Source organism: Balaenoptera acutorostrata, chromosome 8 (assembly GCF_949987535.1).
Source record: "Balaenoptera acutorostrata chromosome 8, mBalAcu1.1, whole genome shotgun sequence".
Taxonomy (NCBI): domain Eukaryota; kingdom Metazoa; phylum Chordata; class Mammalia; order Artiodactyla; family Balaenopteridae; genus Balaenoptera; species Balaenoptera acutorostrata.
Window position 1 is genome coordinate 68,188,059 of NC_080071.1, and position 15,245 is coordinate 68,203,303.

Here is a 15,245-nt window from a genome sequence, read left to right on the forward strand (position 1 = left end):
TGTTTGCTGCTTTCTTCCATTACTCACAAAACTGTCAAGTAAGTCCCAGAGGATGCACTAGCACACGGCTTCTAGAAAATAGTGTTTGAAAAGCTTACATAATGGGACCAATGAAGCCAACATGCTCTCCACTGTAAAAAAGCCCAGGGTTCTCTTGCCTTGTTAATTGACCCTCAGCTTCAGAAGTAAGAGGGCGAATTTGAATGGGAAACAGAATGAGAAAGGAAATTATCAGGGGACTGACTTGTAGATGTTTCTCACTTTAAATGATGCTTATAAGAGTAGAGAATACATGAGGCTTTATAATGACACTGAATCCACAGTGGGAACTGTCTTGGGAAAGAAGAAATGACACAACAATTATTATTCTATTTAGAGAGTATGAGAAGCAGGGAGGCAAAGGCCTTTTCTAATGCAGAGTTTAGGAAAAAATAAACTACTATAGGTAAGTTGCAGGAGATGAATTACTTTTTCAAGTTTTGTTTTTGCTCATGAGGTTACAACTGTGGTGCAACTTAAAGTGCTTGTCATTATTTTTCTTCTGGTAGGAAGATGAGCCAGGGAATGGTAAACCTGAGAACAGAGCTAGCTGTCCTTACCAACTGAAATGTAATCCTGTGGAGAGTTAGGGGGAATGCTCCAAGCATCACTTTGGAGTTTCTGGGTGGCCTCTACAAAGCCCTGTCCTCTCCACACCCCCTTGCCCACATCTAAAGATGTGATGCCATCATCTATACCTTTACTCAAAGGAGCAAAATAAAAATAACTGTGCATTTATCCTCAGTACTATGAGTCATTCAGACAATAGACAAGGGGAATGAAAGGCATTTTAATCATACGGACCAGGGGACAAAATGTAATATGGGGATGGAAACAAGTATTTTATCATTTGGCAAATTTTGGTGTGCTAAGTGACACTAAATAGCTGTGTCATGAAAAGAAGTAGTACAGTCATGCCAGGTGATTCAGCAGAACTCCTTTCCAACATCTGCACATATACTTTATAATTATGCCCCATTTAATCTCCCCCTCTAGTCAAAGTTCCTTTGAGAACTGGTCAGCAGGGAAATCGATTTCTAGAATGAGACCTTTAGTTACTAACCTCAGAGTGGATTCTCATATGTATGAGATGGCTGATATACTGCTCTGCTTGAAGCCTAGTAGATTCTTCATAATTCTATAATGATCAGATTTTTAAATATTTTCCTCTTATAAATTTTTACCTTCATGAAGTACTTCAAATCTTGTTTGACCCAACAATGAAGAAAAAGTCGGGGACAAACCCTAGGGAATGGGTGCATAAAGAAAAAGCCATTGAAGAAATATATTTCTTAAGTTTAAACCAAAGCAAACAAGAAGCGCATGACAATATAGAGTCCTAATAAAATTTTATTGAGAACCAGTTAAGTCAAATCCTTTACGGAACACAGAAATACATACAATTCCAGCCCTTTCCAGTAAATGGCAATATAACATCGGCGTAGGACCCCTGAATATCGTACTTTGTTTTGTACCTGTAGGAGAGAAACAGTTCTTCTACAGCTTAACAATACAGAAGGGGGGTGCTCTGACCTATTTAGGGGGAGCAGCAGTGAAGTCAGAATTGAGTATGGATAACAAAGGATTATAGATGAGTTCAAGCAGCCAAAGGAGTAGATGAATTAATGCTTACTCTTCACGTTTTGTATTTCAAACTCAGTCAAGAGAAGGCAGGGCATTATAAGATCAAACAGCAATTAACCTGAGGACTTATGAGCAAAGTATACCTCTCAATTAAGTTATGCAGGGAAGTTGTAATAAGAGAAAATGGCCACTTTTACCTAAAACTCTACCTACCGTGAAGGCTTTTGATGCCAAATAATTGGAAGTGACATCAAAGATGAAAAGAGGGTCAAATGACTGTAAGGATTAAAGACTGACTTCTTGATGGGACCAATAGGATTGATGTAAATAACTGATCGTGACATTCATAGAAACACACGACAGGATAAATGAATACTGCTTGACAAGGTTTTAAGGTTTCACTACCTAGTCTTTACATGGAGATAAAAGATACTACTGAGTTTTCTGGGAAGCAGTTTTTCGTTTTGTTTTCTAACAAAAAGAAAAATAACTGAGGGAAAAATTATGTAACAGAAATAGAACTGAAATGATGCCTCTTCCTTTCAAAACTAAGAAACTAGTGTAAAAGTTTCAGTTTCTACCATGGTGTTAGGGTATTCGTCTGAGTTTTATAGCCTTTGCCTGAGTTTAAAATCCTATCAAACTTTCTGAGCTCTTAAACATAAATAAAACAAACAATGGCACAAATATAAAATCCTGCCAGTTTAATAACTTAAAAAGCCAAAGAAAAAAATGAAAACTGAATTGTGTTTGCATTGATAAATTTGTTAAGGGATGGCAGTAGCTAAACAGCAATCCAAATAGGAATAAGAATCTTACTCAAAATGTTCTTCTCCCGGCCTTGATGTCTTCCTGGGGTTAAATTAATTAAGCTGCTTGGTGAAGCACTGTGATCAGTCTCCTCCGGTTAAGAGAAAGTGTTTGTTCTTCTCCCCTTGGTTAGTAACTATAGTAGCTCAAAGCGCAGGTACAGTATAGTAAGACGTTTAACTAAACCAAATGGGGTCTATTCTTTCAAGCTGGACTCCCATCCAAAGGCAGATTCGCTTTACTGTGGATGCTGACACTGTTCGTGTGACACGTTCACGAGAAAGGCACGGCTTGCACACAGCTTGCCAGCAACACTTCAACATCTGAGAGGCACAAGGTTGTCCCCAGCTAGCATGAGTCACAGAGGAATAAGCTAATCCTGGGAATTGAGCCGTGGGCTGTGTTTTAGATCCTACTGTCAGTAGCCTTTAAAGGGTTAGGCAATTTCCAATAATATTAGCTATTTTGGTGCTAAATGGAAAACAATAGGGGATTGCTATCCACCGGAACCAACATATACTCAGTGGGGATTTGGTTCAGAGTTCCAATAAAAATAGCATGTTTTTGTGACCGAGAGAGCCGTGAAATAGGCACATTTAAAATTCTTAGAGCCTGTTTTCTTAAAAGCTGCAAAATGTTTCAAAATCAGTCAAAATGCATAGAAAAGACAAAACAAGCCTGGGAAAGTCAGCAATGGAAGGAGAAGGAATGGGAGCTGATGAGTCAAAACAATTTGTATAGAATTTGAAGCACCAGGGATTCTTCACCTACCATATCAGTACCCGATCCTGAGGGCTCAGAAATGGATGAGTGTTAACGCCTAGGCTATGCAAAGAGACAAAAGCCATTTGTTCTAAGAATAATCACTGGATAATACCTTCTCAGGAACCAGCATTTCTATGGAAAGCTTAGCGATTTTGCAATATAGCACCCCTCCCCCCTTTTTTAACAAGTAGAATGCTCTACTATTTAGTGAAAAGATCAACATCTAGGTAGATAGGAAGGAAAATATCTTATGGCTTGTACCAAGCAGCCAACGCTTTATAAAGCATAGTCATCGCAAAATAAGTAAAACACAAATCAAAATTTAGAAGGTCAGTCAGAAAGGGTGGACTCAAATCCTAGGTCATAATATATTTACACACAGAAATCTCATTTCCTGATCTTACAGTAATTCCAAAGAAGAAACAAATATACATAAGTAGTTCCAAAACATACTAGCTTATTAGGAGAAAACAAACTTTTTGTTAGCTTATCTTGAAATGACCTTCAAATCAGAATTTTCATATAACGACCATCACATTTCAGAAGTGTTCGATAAAGATGTTGGATTATAGAGCCTGGATGCTCTACTAACAAAAAGAGGCAAATTTGAAAGCATGTTTATCTCTAGTTTAAATAAGCACTGTGAATTTGAAAAAGGGTGTTTAGGTCCCTAGCCCAGTTGGCAACTCTTTCAATTTTTGTCCTGGAAGCATATAGTTATATTTTTGTCCCCTTTCATAATCAACCACTTAGAGAAAAGCAAAGTCATAAAACTGTCATAAAAAAAATACTAAAGAGAAGAGGTGGAGGTCAATATCCAGCGATAAGCGTGTATTTATCTACATTTAGTTTTTTTAAAACATTTTTAGAACTGTAACATGGTTATATTCATAAGCTTGAGTAAGAATACGACTGCCTCCAAGTTCTGAAATATATGCATATATGCCCTCAAAATACTGTACATATCACCTATCCTCCCTTTAGGATAAGCTGAAGTTAATTAAAGATTTCCCTGGATATTTTAAAATAAAAGTAAATAATAAAAAGGAACTGAATTAAAGACATAGTCTGAAAAAAGAAATCAACTAAATCCAGTACACAGTTTGACTCTATTGTTGCTTTAGCCCAGGAATGATACACAGAAAGGCTCATGCAGTGAGTTGCACTGGGGGGGACTCTCCTCTTACAGTTCAAATGCAGGAAACCTGGCTTTCGTGGGCACTAGGAGGTCAGCCAAGAAATAAATCGTTCCAGCCATTCCTGAAGGAAAAGAAAGAGGCAAACGTTATTACACCAGATGATGATGTATTATAGACTGGCTTCATTTTGTAGCATAAACAACATTATGATATTAATTTAAATGATTTAAACGAAGTGGGCACCTGTTTATATATGTTGCAGCTCATTAGACAAGATCACGAGTCAGAGGCTCAGCCTCTTTACCCAGGTGGAAGACAGGAGGGAGAGCAGAGCCAGACAAGTTCAAAGCACGGCCCTGCCCATTTACCATATGTGAGCTCCTTCACCGTGGCCCCACTTCCCTGTCTGAGCCTCAGGAACCTCATCTGTGACATGAGGATAATAATGTATATTTTTGCTGTGATGATTTACGATGACATCTGCAAAATGCCCAGTGTGTGCCTGGCTCCACGCAGTCACCATGATAACTACTGCTCCTGGGGCCACGCAGTCACCATGATAACTACTGCTCCTGGGGCCACGCAGTCACCATGATAACTACTGCTCCTGGGGCCACGCAGTCACCATGATAACTACTGCTCCTGGGGCCACGCAGTCACCATGATAACTACTGCTCCTGGGGCCACGCAGTCACCATGATAACTACTGCTCCTGGGGCCACGCAGTCACCATGATAACTACTGCTCCTGGGGCCACGCAGTCACCATGATAACTACTGCTCCTGGGGCCACGCAGTCACCATGATAACTACTGCTCCTGGGGCCACGCAGTCACCATGATAACTACTGCTCCTGGGGCCACGCAGTCACCATGATAACTACTGCTCCTGGGGCCACGCAGTCACCATGATAACTACTGCTCCTGGGGCCACGCAGTCACCATGATAACTACTGCTCCTGGGGCCACGCAGTCACCATGATAACTACTGCTCCTGGGGCCACGCAGTCACCATGATAACTACTGCTCCTGGGGCCACGCAGTCACCATGATAACTACTGCTCCTGGGGCCACGCAGTCACCATGATAACTACTGCTCCTGGGGCCACGCAGTCACCATGATAACTACTGCTCCTGGGGCCACGCAGTCACCATGATAACTACTGCTCCTGGGGCCACGCAGTCACCATGATAACTACTGCTCCTGGGGCCACGCAGTCACCATGATAACTACTGCTCCTGGGGCCACGCAGTCACCATGATAACTACTGCTCCTGGGGCCACGCAGTCACCATGATAACTACTGCTCCTGGGGCCACGCAGTCACCATGATAACTACTGCTCCTGGGGCCACGCAGTCACCATGATAACTACTGCTCCTGGGGCCACGCAGTCACCATGATAACTACTGCTCCTGGGGCCACGCAGTCACCATGATAACTACTGCTCCTGGGGCCACGCAGTCACCATGATAACTACTGCTCCTGGGGCCACGCAGTCACCATGATAACTACTGCTCCTGGGGCCACGCAGTCACCATGATAACTACTGCTCCTGGGGCCACGCAGTCACCATGATAACTACTGCTCCTGGGGCCACGCAGTCACCATGATAACTACTGCTCCTGGGGCCACGCAGTCACCATGATAACTACTGCTCCTGGGGCCACGCAGTCACCATGATAACTACTGCTACTGGGGCCACGCAGTCACCATGATAACTAGGGGCCACGCAGTCACCATGATAACTACTGCTACTGGGGCCACGCAGTCACCATGATAACTCCTGCTCTTGGGGCCACGCAGTCACCATGATAACTACTGCTACTGGGGCCACGCAGTCACCATGATAACTAGGGGCCACGCAGTCACCATGATAACTCCTGCTCTTGGGGCCACGCAGTCACCATGATGACTACTGCTCTTGGGGCCACGCAGTCACCATGTTAACTACTGCTCTTGGGGCCACGCAGTCACCATGATAACTACTGCTCTTGGGGCCACGCAGTCACCATGATAACTCCTGCTCTTGGGGCCACGCAGTCACCATGATAACTACTGCTCTTGGGGCCACGCAGTCACCATGATAACTACTGCTCTTGGGGGCCACGCAGTCACCATGATAACTACTGCTACTGGGGCCACGCAGTCACCATGATAACTAGGGGCCACGCAGTCACCATGATAACTCCTGCTCTTGGGGCCACGCAGTCACCATGATGACTACTGCTCTTGGGGCCACGCAGTCACCATGTTAACTACTGCTCTTGGGGCCACGCAGTCACCATGATAACTACTGCTCTTGGGGCCACGCAGTCACCATGATAACTACTGCTCTTGGGGCCACGCAGTCACCATGATAACTACTGCTACTGGGGCCACGCAGTCACCATGATAACTACTGCTACTGGGGCCACGCAGTCACCATGATAACTACTCTTGGGGCCACGCAGTCACCATGATAACTACTGCTACTGGGGCCACGCAGTCACCATGATAACTAGGGGCCACGCAGTCACCATGATAACTACTGCTACTAGGGCCACGCAGTCACCATGATAACTACTGCTACTGGGGCAAAGCAGTCACCATGATAACTACTGCTACTGGGGCCACGCAGTCACCATGATAACTACTGCTACTGGGGCCACGCAGTCACCATGATAACTACTGCTACTGGGGCCACGCAGTCACCATGATAACTACTGCTACTGGGGCCACGCAGTCACCATGATAACTACTGCTCTTGGGGTCACGCAGTCACCATGATAACTACTGCTACTGGGGCCACGCAGTCACCATGATAACTACTGCTACTGGGTCCACGCAGTCACCATGATAACTACTGCTACGGGGGCCACGCAGTCACCATGATAACTACTGCTACTGGGGCCACGCAGTCACCATGATAACTAGGGGCCACGCAGTCAGCATGATAACTACTGCTCTTGGGGCCACGCAGTCACCATGATAACTACTGCTACTGGGGCCACGCAGTCACCATGAAAACTACTGCTCTTGGGGGCCACGCAGTCACCATGATAACTACTGCTCTTGGGGCCACGCAGTCACCATGATAACTACTGCTACTGGGGCCACGCAGTCACCATGATAACTACTGCTACTGGGGCAAAGCAGTCACCATGATAACTACTGCTACTGGGGCCACGCAGTCACCATGATAACTACTGCTACTGGGGCCACGCAGTCACCATGATAACTACTGCTCTTGGGGCCACGCAGTCACCATGATAACTACGGCTCTTGGGGCCACGCAGTCACCATGATAACTACGGCTCTTGGGCCCACGCAGTCACCATGAGAACTACGGCTCTTGGGGCCACGCAGTCACCATGATAACTACTGCTCTTGGGGCCACGCATTCACCATGATAACTACTGCTACTGGGGCCACGCAGTCACCATGATAACTACTGCTACTGGGGCCACGCAGTCACCATGATAACTACTGCTACTGGGGCCACGCAGTCACCATGATAACTACGGCTACTGGGGCCACGCAGTCACCATGATAACTACGGCTACTGGGGCCACGCAGTCACCATGATAACTACTGCTCTTGGGGCCACGCAGTCACCATGATAACTACTGCTCTTGGGGCCACGCAGTCACCATGATAACTACTGCTCTTGGGGCCACGCAGTCACCATGATAACTACTGCTCTTGGGGCCACGCAGTCACCATGATAACTACTGCTACTGGGGCCACGCAGTCACCATGATAACTACTGCTACTGGGGCCACGCAGTCACCATGATAACTACTGCTCTTTGGGCCACGCAGTCACCATGATAACTACTGCTCTTGGGGCCACGCAGTCACCATGATAACTACTGCTACTGGGGCCACGCAGTCACCATGATAACTACTGCTCTTTGGGCCACGCAGTCACCATGATAACTACTGCTCTTTGGGCCACGCAGTCACCATGTTAACTACTGCTCTTGGGGCCACGCAGTCACCATGATAACTAGGGGCCACGCAGTCACCATGATAACTCCTGCTCTTGGGGCCACGCAGTCACCATGATGACTACTGCTCTTGGGGCCACGCAGTCACCATGATGACTACTGCTCTTGGGGCCACGCAGTCACCATGTTAACTACTGCTCTTGGGGCCACGCAGTCACCATGATAACTAGGGGCCACGCAGTCACCATGATAACTCCTGCTCTTGGGGCCACGCAGTCACCATGATAACTACTGCTCTTGGGGCCACGCAGTCACCATGATAACTACTGCTCTTGGGGCCACGCAGTCACCATGATAACTACTGCTCTTGGGGCCACGCAGTCACCATGATAACTACTGGTCTTGGGGTACGCAGTCACCATGATAACTACTGCTCTTGGGGCCACGCAGCCACCATGATAACTACTGCTACTGGGGCCACGCAGTCACCATGATAACTACTGCTACTGGGGCCACGCAGTCACCATGATAAGTACTGCTCTTGGGGCCACGCAGTCACCATGATAACTACTGCTCTTGGGGCCACGCAGTCACCATGATAACTACTGCTCTTGGGGGCCATGCAGTCACCATGATAACTACTGCTACTGGGGCCACGCAGTCACCATGATAACTACTGCTCTTGGGGCCACGCAGTCACCATGATAACTACTGCTACTGGGGCCACGCAGTCACCATGATAACTAGGGGCCACGCAGTCACCATGATAACTACTGCTACTGGGGCCACGCAGTCACCATGATAACTACTGCTACTGGGGCCACGCAGTCACCATGATAACTACTGCTACGGGGGCCACGCAGTCACCATGATAACTACTGCTACTGGGGCCACGCACTCACCATGATAACTACTGCTCTTGGGGTCACGCAGTCACCATGATAACTACTGCTCTTGGGGCCACGCAGTCACCATGATAACTACTGCTACTGGGTCCACGCAGTCACCATGATAACTACTGCTACGGGGGCCACGCAGTCACCATGATAACTACTGCTACTGGGGCCACGCAGTCACCATGATAACTAGGGGCCACGCAGTCAGCATGATAACTACTGCTCTTGGGGCCACGCAGTCACCATGATAACTACTGCTACTGGGGCCACGCAGTCACCATGAAAACTACTGCTCTTGGGGGCCACGCAGTCACCATGATAACTACTGCTCTTGGGGCCACGCAGTCACCATGATAACTACTGCTACTGGGGCCACGCAGTCACCATGATAACTACTGCTACTGGGGCAAAGCAGTCACCATGATAACTACTGCTACTGGGGCCACGCAGTCACCATGATAACTACTGCTACTGGGGCCACGCAGTCACCATGATAACTACTGCTCTTGGGGCCACGCAGTCACCATGATAACTACGGCTCTTGGGGCCACGCAGTCACCATGAGAACTACGGCTCTTGGGCCCACGCAGTCACCATGAGAACTACTGCTCTTGGGGCCACGCAGTCACCATGATAACTACTGCTCTTGGGGCCACGCATTCACCATGATAACTACTGCTACTGGGGCCACGCAATCACCATGATAACTACTGCTACTGGGGCCACGCAGTCACCATGATAACTACGGCTACTGGGGCCACGCAGTCACCATGATAACTACGGCTACTGGGGCCACGCAGTCACCATGATAACTACTGCTACTGGGGCCACGCAGTCACCATGATAACTACTGCTCTTGGGGCCACGCAGTCACCATGATAACTACTGCTCTTGGGGCCACGCAGTCACCATGATAACTACTGCTCTTGGGGCCACGCAGTCACCATGATAACTACTGCTACTGGGGCCACGCAGTCACCATGATAACTACTGCTACTGGGGCCACGCAGTCACCATGATAACTACTGCTCTTTGGGCCACGCAGTCACCATGATAACTACTGCTCTTGGGGCCACGCAGTCACCATGATAACTACTGCTACTGGGGCCACGCAGTCACCATGATAACTACTGCTACTGGGGCCACGCAGTCACCATGATAACTACTGCTCTTTGGGCCACGCAGTCACCATGTTAACTACTGCTCTTGGGGCCACGCAGTCACCATGATAACTAGGGGCCACGCAGTCACCATGATAACTCCTGCTCTTGGGGCCACGCAGTCACCATGATGACTACTGCTCTTGGGGCCACGCAGTCACCATGATGACTACTGCTCTTGGGGCCACGCAGTCACCATGTTAACTGCTGCTCTTGGGGCCACGCAGTCACCATGATAACTAGGGGCCACGCAGTCACCATGATAACTCCTGCTCTTGGGGCCACGCAGTCACCATGATAACTACTGCTCTTGGGGCCACGCAGTCACCATGATAACTACTGCTCTTGGGGCCACGCAGTCACCATGATAACTACTGCTCTTGGGGCCACGCAGTCACCATGATAACTACTGGTCTTGGGGTACGCAGTCACCATGATAACTACTGCTCTTGGGGCCACGCAGCCACCATGATAACTACTGCTACTGGGGCCACGCAGTCACCATGATAACTACTGCTACTGGGGCCACGCAGTCACCATGATAAGTACTGCTCTTGGGGCCACGCAGTCACCATGATAACTACTGCTCTTGGGGCCACGCAGTCACCATGATAACTACTGCTCTTGGGGGCCATGCAGTCACCATGATAACTACTGCTACTGGGGCCACGCAGTCACCATGATAACTACTGCTCTTGGGGCCACGCAGTCACCATGATAACTACTGCTACTGGGGCCACGCAGTCACCATGATAACTAGGGGCCACGCAGTCACCATGATAACTACTGCTACTGGGGCCACGCAGTCACCATGATAACTACTGCTACTGGGGCCACGCAGTCACCATGATAACTACTGCTACTGGGGCCACGCAGTCACCATGATAACTACTGCTACTGGGGCCACGCAGTCACCATGATAACTACTGCTCTTGGGGCCACGCAGTCACCATGATAACTACGGCTCTTGGGGCCACGCAGTCACCATGATAACTACGGCTCTTGGGCCCACGCAGTCACCATGAGAACTACTGCTCTTGGGGCCACGCAGTCACCATGATAACTACTGCTCTTGGGGCCACGCATTCACCATGATAACTACTGCTACTGGGGCCACGCAGTCACCATGATAACTACTGCTACTGGGGCCACGCAGTCACCATGATAACTACTGCTACTGGGGCCACGCAGTCACCATGATAACTACGGCTACTGGGGCCACGCAGTCACCATGATAACTACGGCTACTGGGGCCACGCAGTCACCATGATAACTACTGCTCTTGGGGCCACGCAGTCACCATGATAACTACTGCTCTTGGGGCCACGCAGTCACCATGATAACTACTGCTCTTGGGGCCACGCAGTCACCATGATAACTACTGCTACTGGGGCCACGCAGTCACCATGATAACTACTGCTACTGGGGCCACGCAGTCACCATGATAACTACTGCTCTTTGGGCCACGCAGTCACCATGATAACTACTGCTCTTGGGGCCACGCAGTCACCATGATAACTACTGCTCTTGGGGCCACGCAGTCACCATGATAACTACTGCTACTGGGGCCACGCAGTCACCATGATAACTACTGCTCTTTGGGCCACGCAGTCACCATGTTAACTACTGCTCTTGGGGCCACGCAGTCACCATGATAACTAGGGGCCACGCAGTCACCATGATAACTCCTGCTCTTGGGGCCACGCAGTCACCATGATGACTACTGCTCTTGGGGCCACGCAGTCACCATGTTAACTACTGCTCTTGGGGCCACGCAGTCACCATGATAACTAGGGGCCACGCAGTCACCATGATAACTCCTGCTCTTGGGGCCACGCAGTCACCATGATAACTACTGCTCTTGGGGCCACGCAGTCACCATGATAACTACTGCTCTTGGGGCCACGCAGTCACCATGATAACTACTGCTCTTGGGGCCACGCAGTCACCATGATAACTACTGGTCTTGGGGTACGCAGTCACCATGATAACTACTGCTCTTGGGGCCACGCAGCCACCATGATAACTACTGCTACTGGGGCCACGCAGTCACCATGATAACTACTGCTACTGGGGCCACGCAGTCACCATGATAAGTACTGCTCTTGGGGCCACGCAGTCACCATGATAACTACTGCTCTTGGGGCCACGCAGTCACCATGATAACTACTGCTCTTGGGGGCCATGCAGTCACCATGATAACTACTGCTACTGGGGCCACGCAGTCACCATGATAACTACTGCTCTTGGGGCCACGCAGTCACCATGATAACTACTGCTACTGGGGCCACGCAGTCACCATGATAACTACTGCTACGGGGGCCACGCAGTCACCATGATAACTACTGCTACTGGGGCCACGCACTCACCATGATAACTACTGCTCTTGGGGTCACGCAGTCACCATGATAACTACTGCTCTTGGGGCCACGCAGTCACCATGATAACTACTGCTACTGGGTCCACGCAGTCACCATGATAACTACTGCTACGGGGGCCACGCAGTCACCATGATAACTACTGCTACTGGGGCCACGCAGTCACCATGATAACTAGGGGCCACGCAGTCAGCATGATAACTACTGCTCTTGGGGCCACGCAGTCACCATGATAACTACTGCTACTGGGGCCACGCAGTCACCATGAAAACTACTGCTCTTGGGGGCCACGCAGTCACCATGATAACTACTGCTCTTGGGGCCACGCAGTCACCATGATAACTACTGCTACTGGGGCCACGCAGTCACCATGATAACTACTGCTACTGGGGCAAAGCAGTCACCATGATAACTACTGCTACTGGGGCCACGCAGTCACCATGATAACTACTGCTACTGGGGCCACGCAGTCACCATGATAACTACTGCTCTTGGGGCCACGCAGTCACCATGATAACTACGGCTCTTGGGGCCACGCAGTCACCATGATAACTACGGCTCTTGGGCCCACGCAGTCACCATGAGAACTACTGCTCTTGGGGCCACGCAGTCACCATGATAACTACTGCTCTTGGGGCCACGCATTCACCATGATAACTACTGCTACTGGGGCCACGCAGTCACCATGATAACTACTGCTACTGGGGCCACGCAGTCACCATGATAACTACGGCTACTGGGGCCACGCAGTCACCATGATAACTACGGCTACTGGGGCCACGCAGTCACCATGATAACTACTGCTACTGGGGCCACGCAGTCACCATGATAACTACTGCTCTTGGGGCCACGCAGTCACCATGATAACTACTGCTCTTGGGGCCACGCAGTCACCATGATAACTACTGCTCTTGGGGCCACGCAGTCACCATGATAACTACTGCTACTGGGGCCACGCAGTCACCATGATAACTACTGCTACTGGGGCCACGCAGTCACCATGATAACTACTGCTCTTTGGGCCACGCAGTCACCATGATAACTACTGCTCTTGGGGCCACGCAGTCACCATGATAACTACTGCTACTGGGGCCACGCAGTCACCATGATAACTACTGCTCTTTGGGCCACGCAGTCACCATGTTAACTACTGCTCTTGGGGCCACGCAGTCACCATGATAACTAGGGGCCACGCAGTCACCATGATAACTCCTGCTCTTGGGGCCACGCAGTCACCATGATGACTACTGCTCTTGGGGCCACGCAGTCACCATGATGACTACTGCTCTTGGGGCCACGCAGTCACCATGTTAACTACTGCTCTTGGGGCCACGCAGTCACCATGATAACTAGGGGCCACGCAGTCACCATGATAACTCCTGCTCTTGGGGCCACGCAGTCACCATGATAACTACTGCTCTTGGGGCCACGCAGTCACCATGATAACTACTGCTCTTGGGGCCACGCAGTCACCATGATAACTACTGCTCTTGGGGCCACGCAGTCACCATGATAACTACTGGTCTTGGGGTACGCAGTCACCATGATAACTACTGCTCTTGGGGCCACGCAGCCACCATGATAACTACTGCTACTGGGGCCACGCAGTCACCATGATAACTACTGCTACTGGGGCCACGCAGTCACCATGATAAGTACTGCTCTTGGGGCCACGCAGTCACCATGATAACTACTGCTCTTGGGGCCACGCAGTCACCATGATAACTACTGCTCTTGGGGGCCATGCAGTCACCATGATAACTACTGCTACTGGGGCCACGCAGTCACCATGATAACTACTGCTCTTGGGGCCACGCAGTCACCATGATAACTACTGCTACTGGGGCCACGCAGTCACCATGATAACTAGGGGCCACGCAGTCACCATGATAACTACTGCTACTGGGGCCACGCAGTCACCATGATAACTACTGCTACTGGGGCCACGCAGTCACCATGATAACTACTGCTACGGGGGCCACGCAGTCACCATGATAACTACTGCTACTGGGGCCACGCAGTCACCATGATAACTACTGCTCTTGGGGTCACGCAGTCACCATGATAACTACTGCTCTTGGGGCCACGCAGTCACCATGATAACTACTGCTACTGGGGCCATGCAGTCACCATGATAACTAGGGGCCACGCAGTCACCATGATAACTACTGCTCTTGGGGCCATGCAGTCACCATGATAACTACTGCTCTTGGGGCCACGCAGTCACCATGATAACTACTGCTCTTGGGGCCACGCAGTCACCATGATAACTACTGCTGTTGGGGCCACGCAGTCACCATGATAACTACTGCTCTTGGGGCCACGCAGTCACCATGATAACTACTGCTCTTGGGGCCACGCAGTCACCATGATTACTACTGCTCTTGGGGCCACGCAGTCACCATGATGACTACTGCTCTTGGGGCCACGCAGTCACCATGTTAACTACTGCTCTTGGGGCCACGCAGTCACCATGATAACTAGGGGCCACGCAGTCACCATGATAACTCCTGCTCTTGGGGCCACGCAGTCACCATGATAACTAC

The 15,245-nt window shown here is 49.5% G+C and overlaps 1 protein-coding gene across 4 annotated transcripts in view; it reads right to left on the reverse strand.

The window, feature by feature from the left end:
• Positions 1-1,371: 1,371 nt before the first annotated feature.
• Positions 1,372-15,245, reverse strand: part of LANCL1 (LanC like glutathione S-transferase 1) — a 58,933-nt gene continuing 45,059 nt past the window's right edge. For all 4 annotated transcript variants that reach the window (XM_057551591.1, XM_007187860.2, XM_028167927.2 and 1 more), the window contains one exon: positions 1,372-4,458. In XM_057551591.1, the coding sequence (XP_057407574.1) occupies positions 4,420-4,458 (39 nt within the window). In that variant the 3' untranslated portion in view covers positions 1,372-4,419. The remainder of the gene's footprint in view (positions 4,459-15,245) is intronic.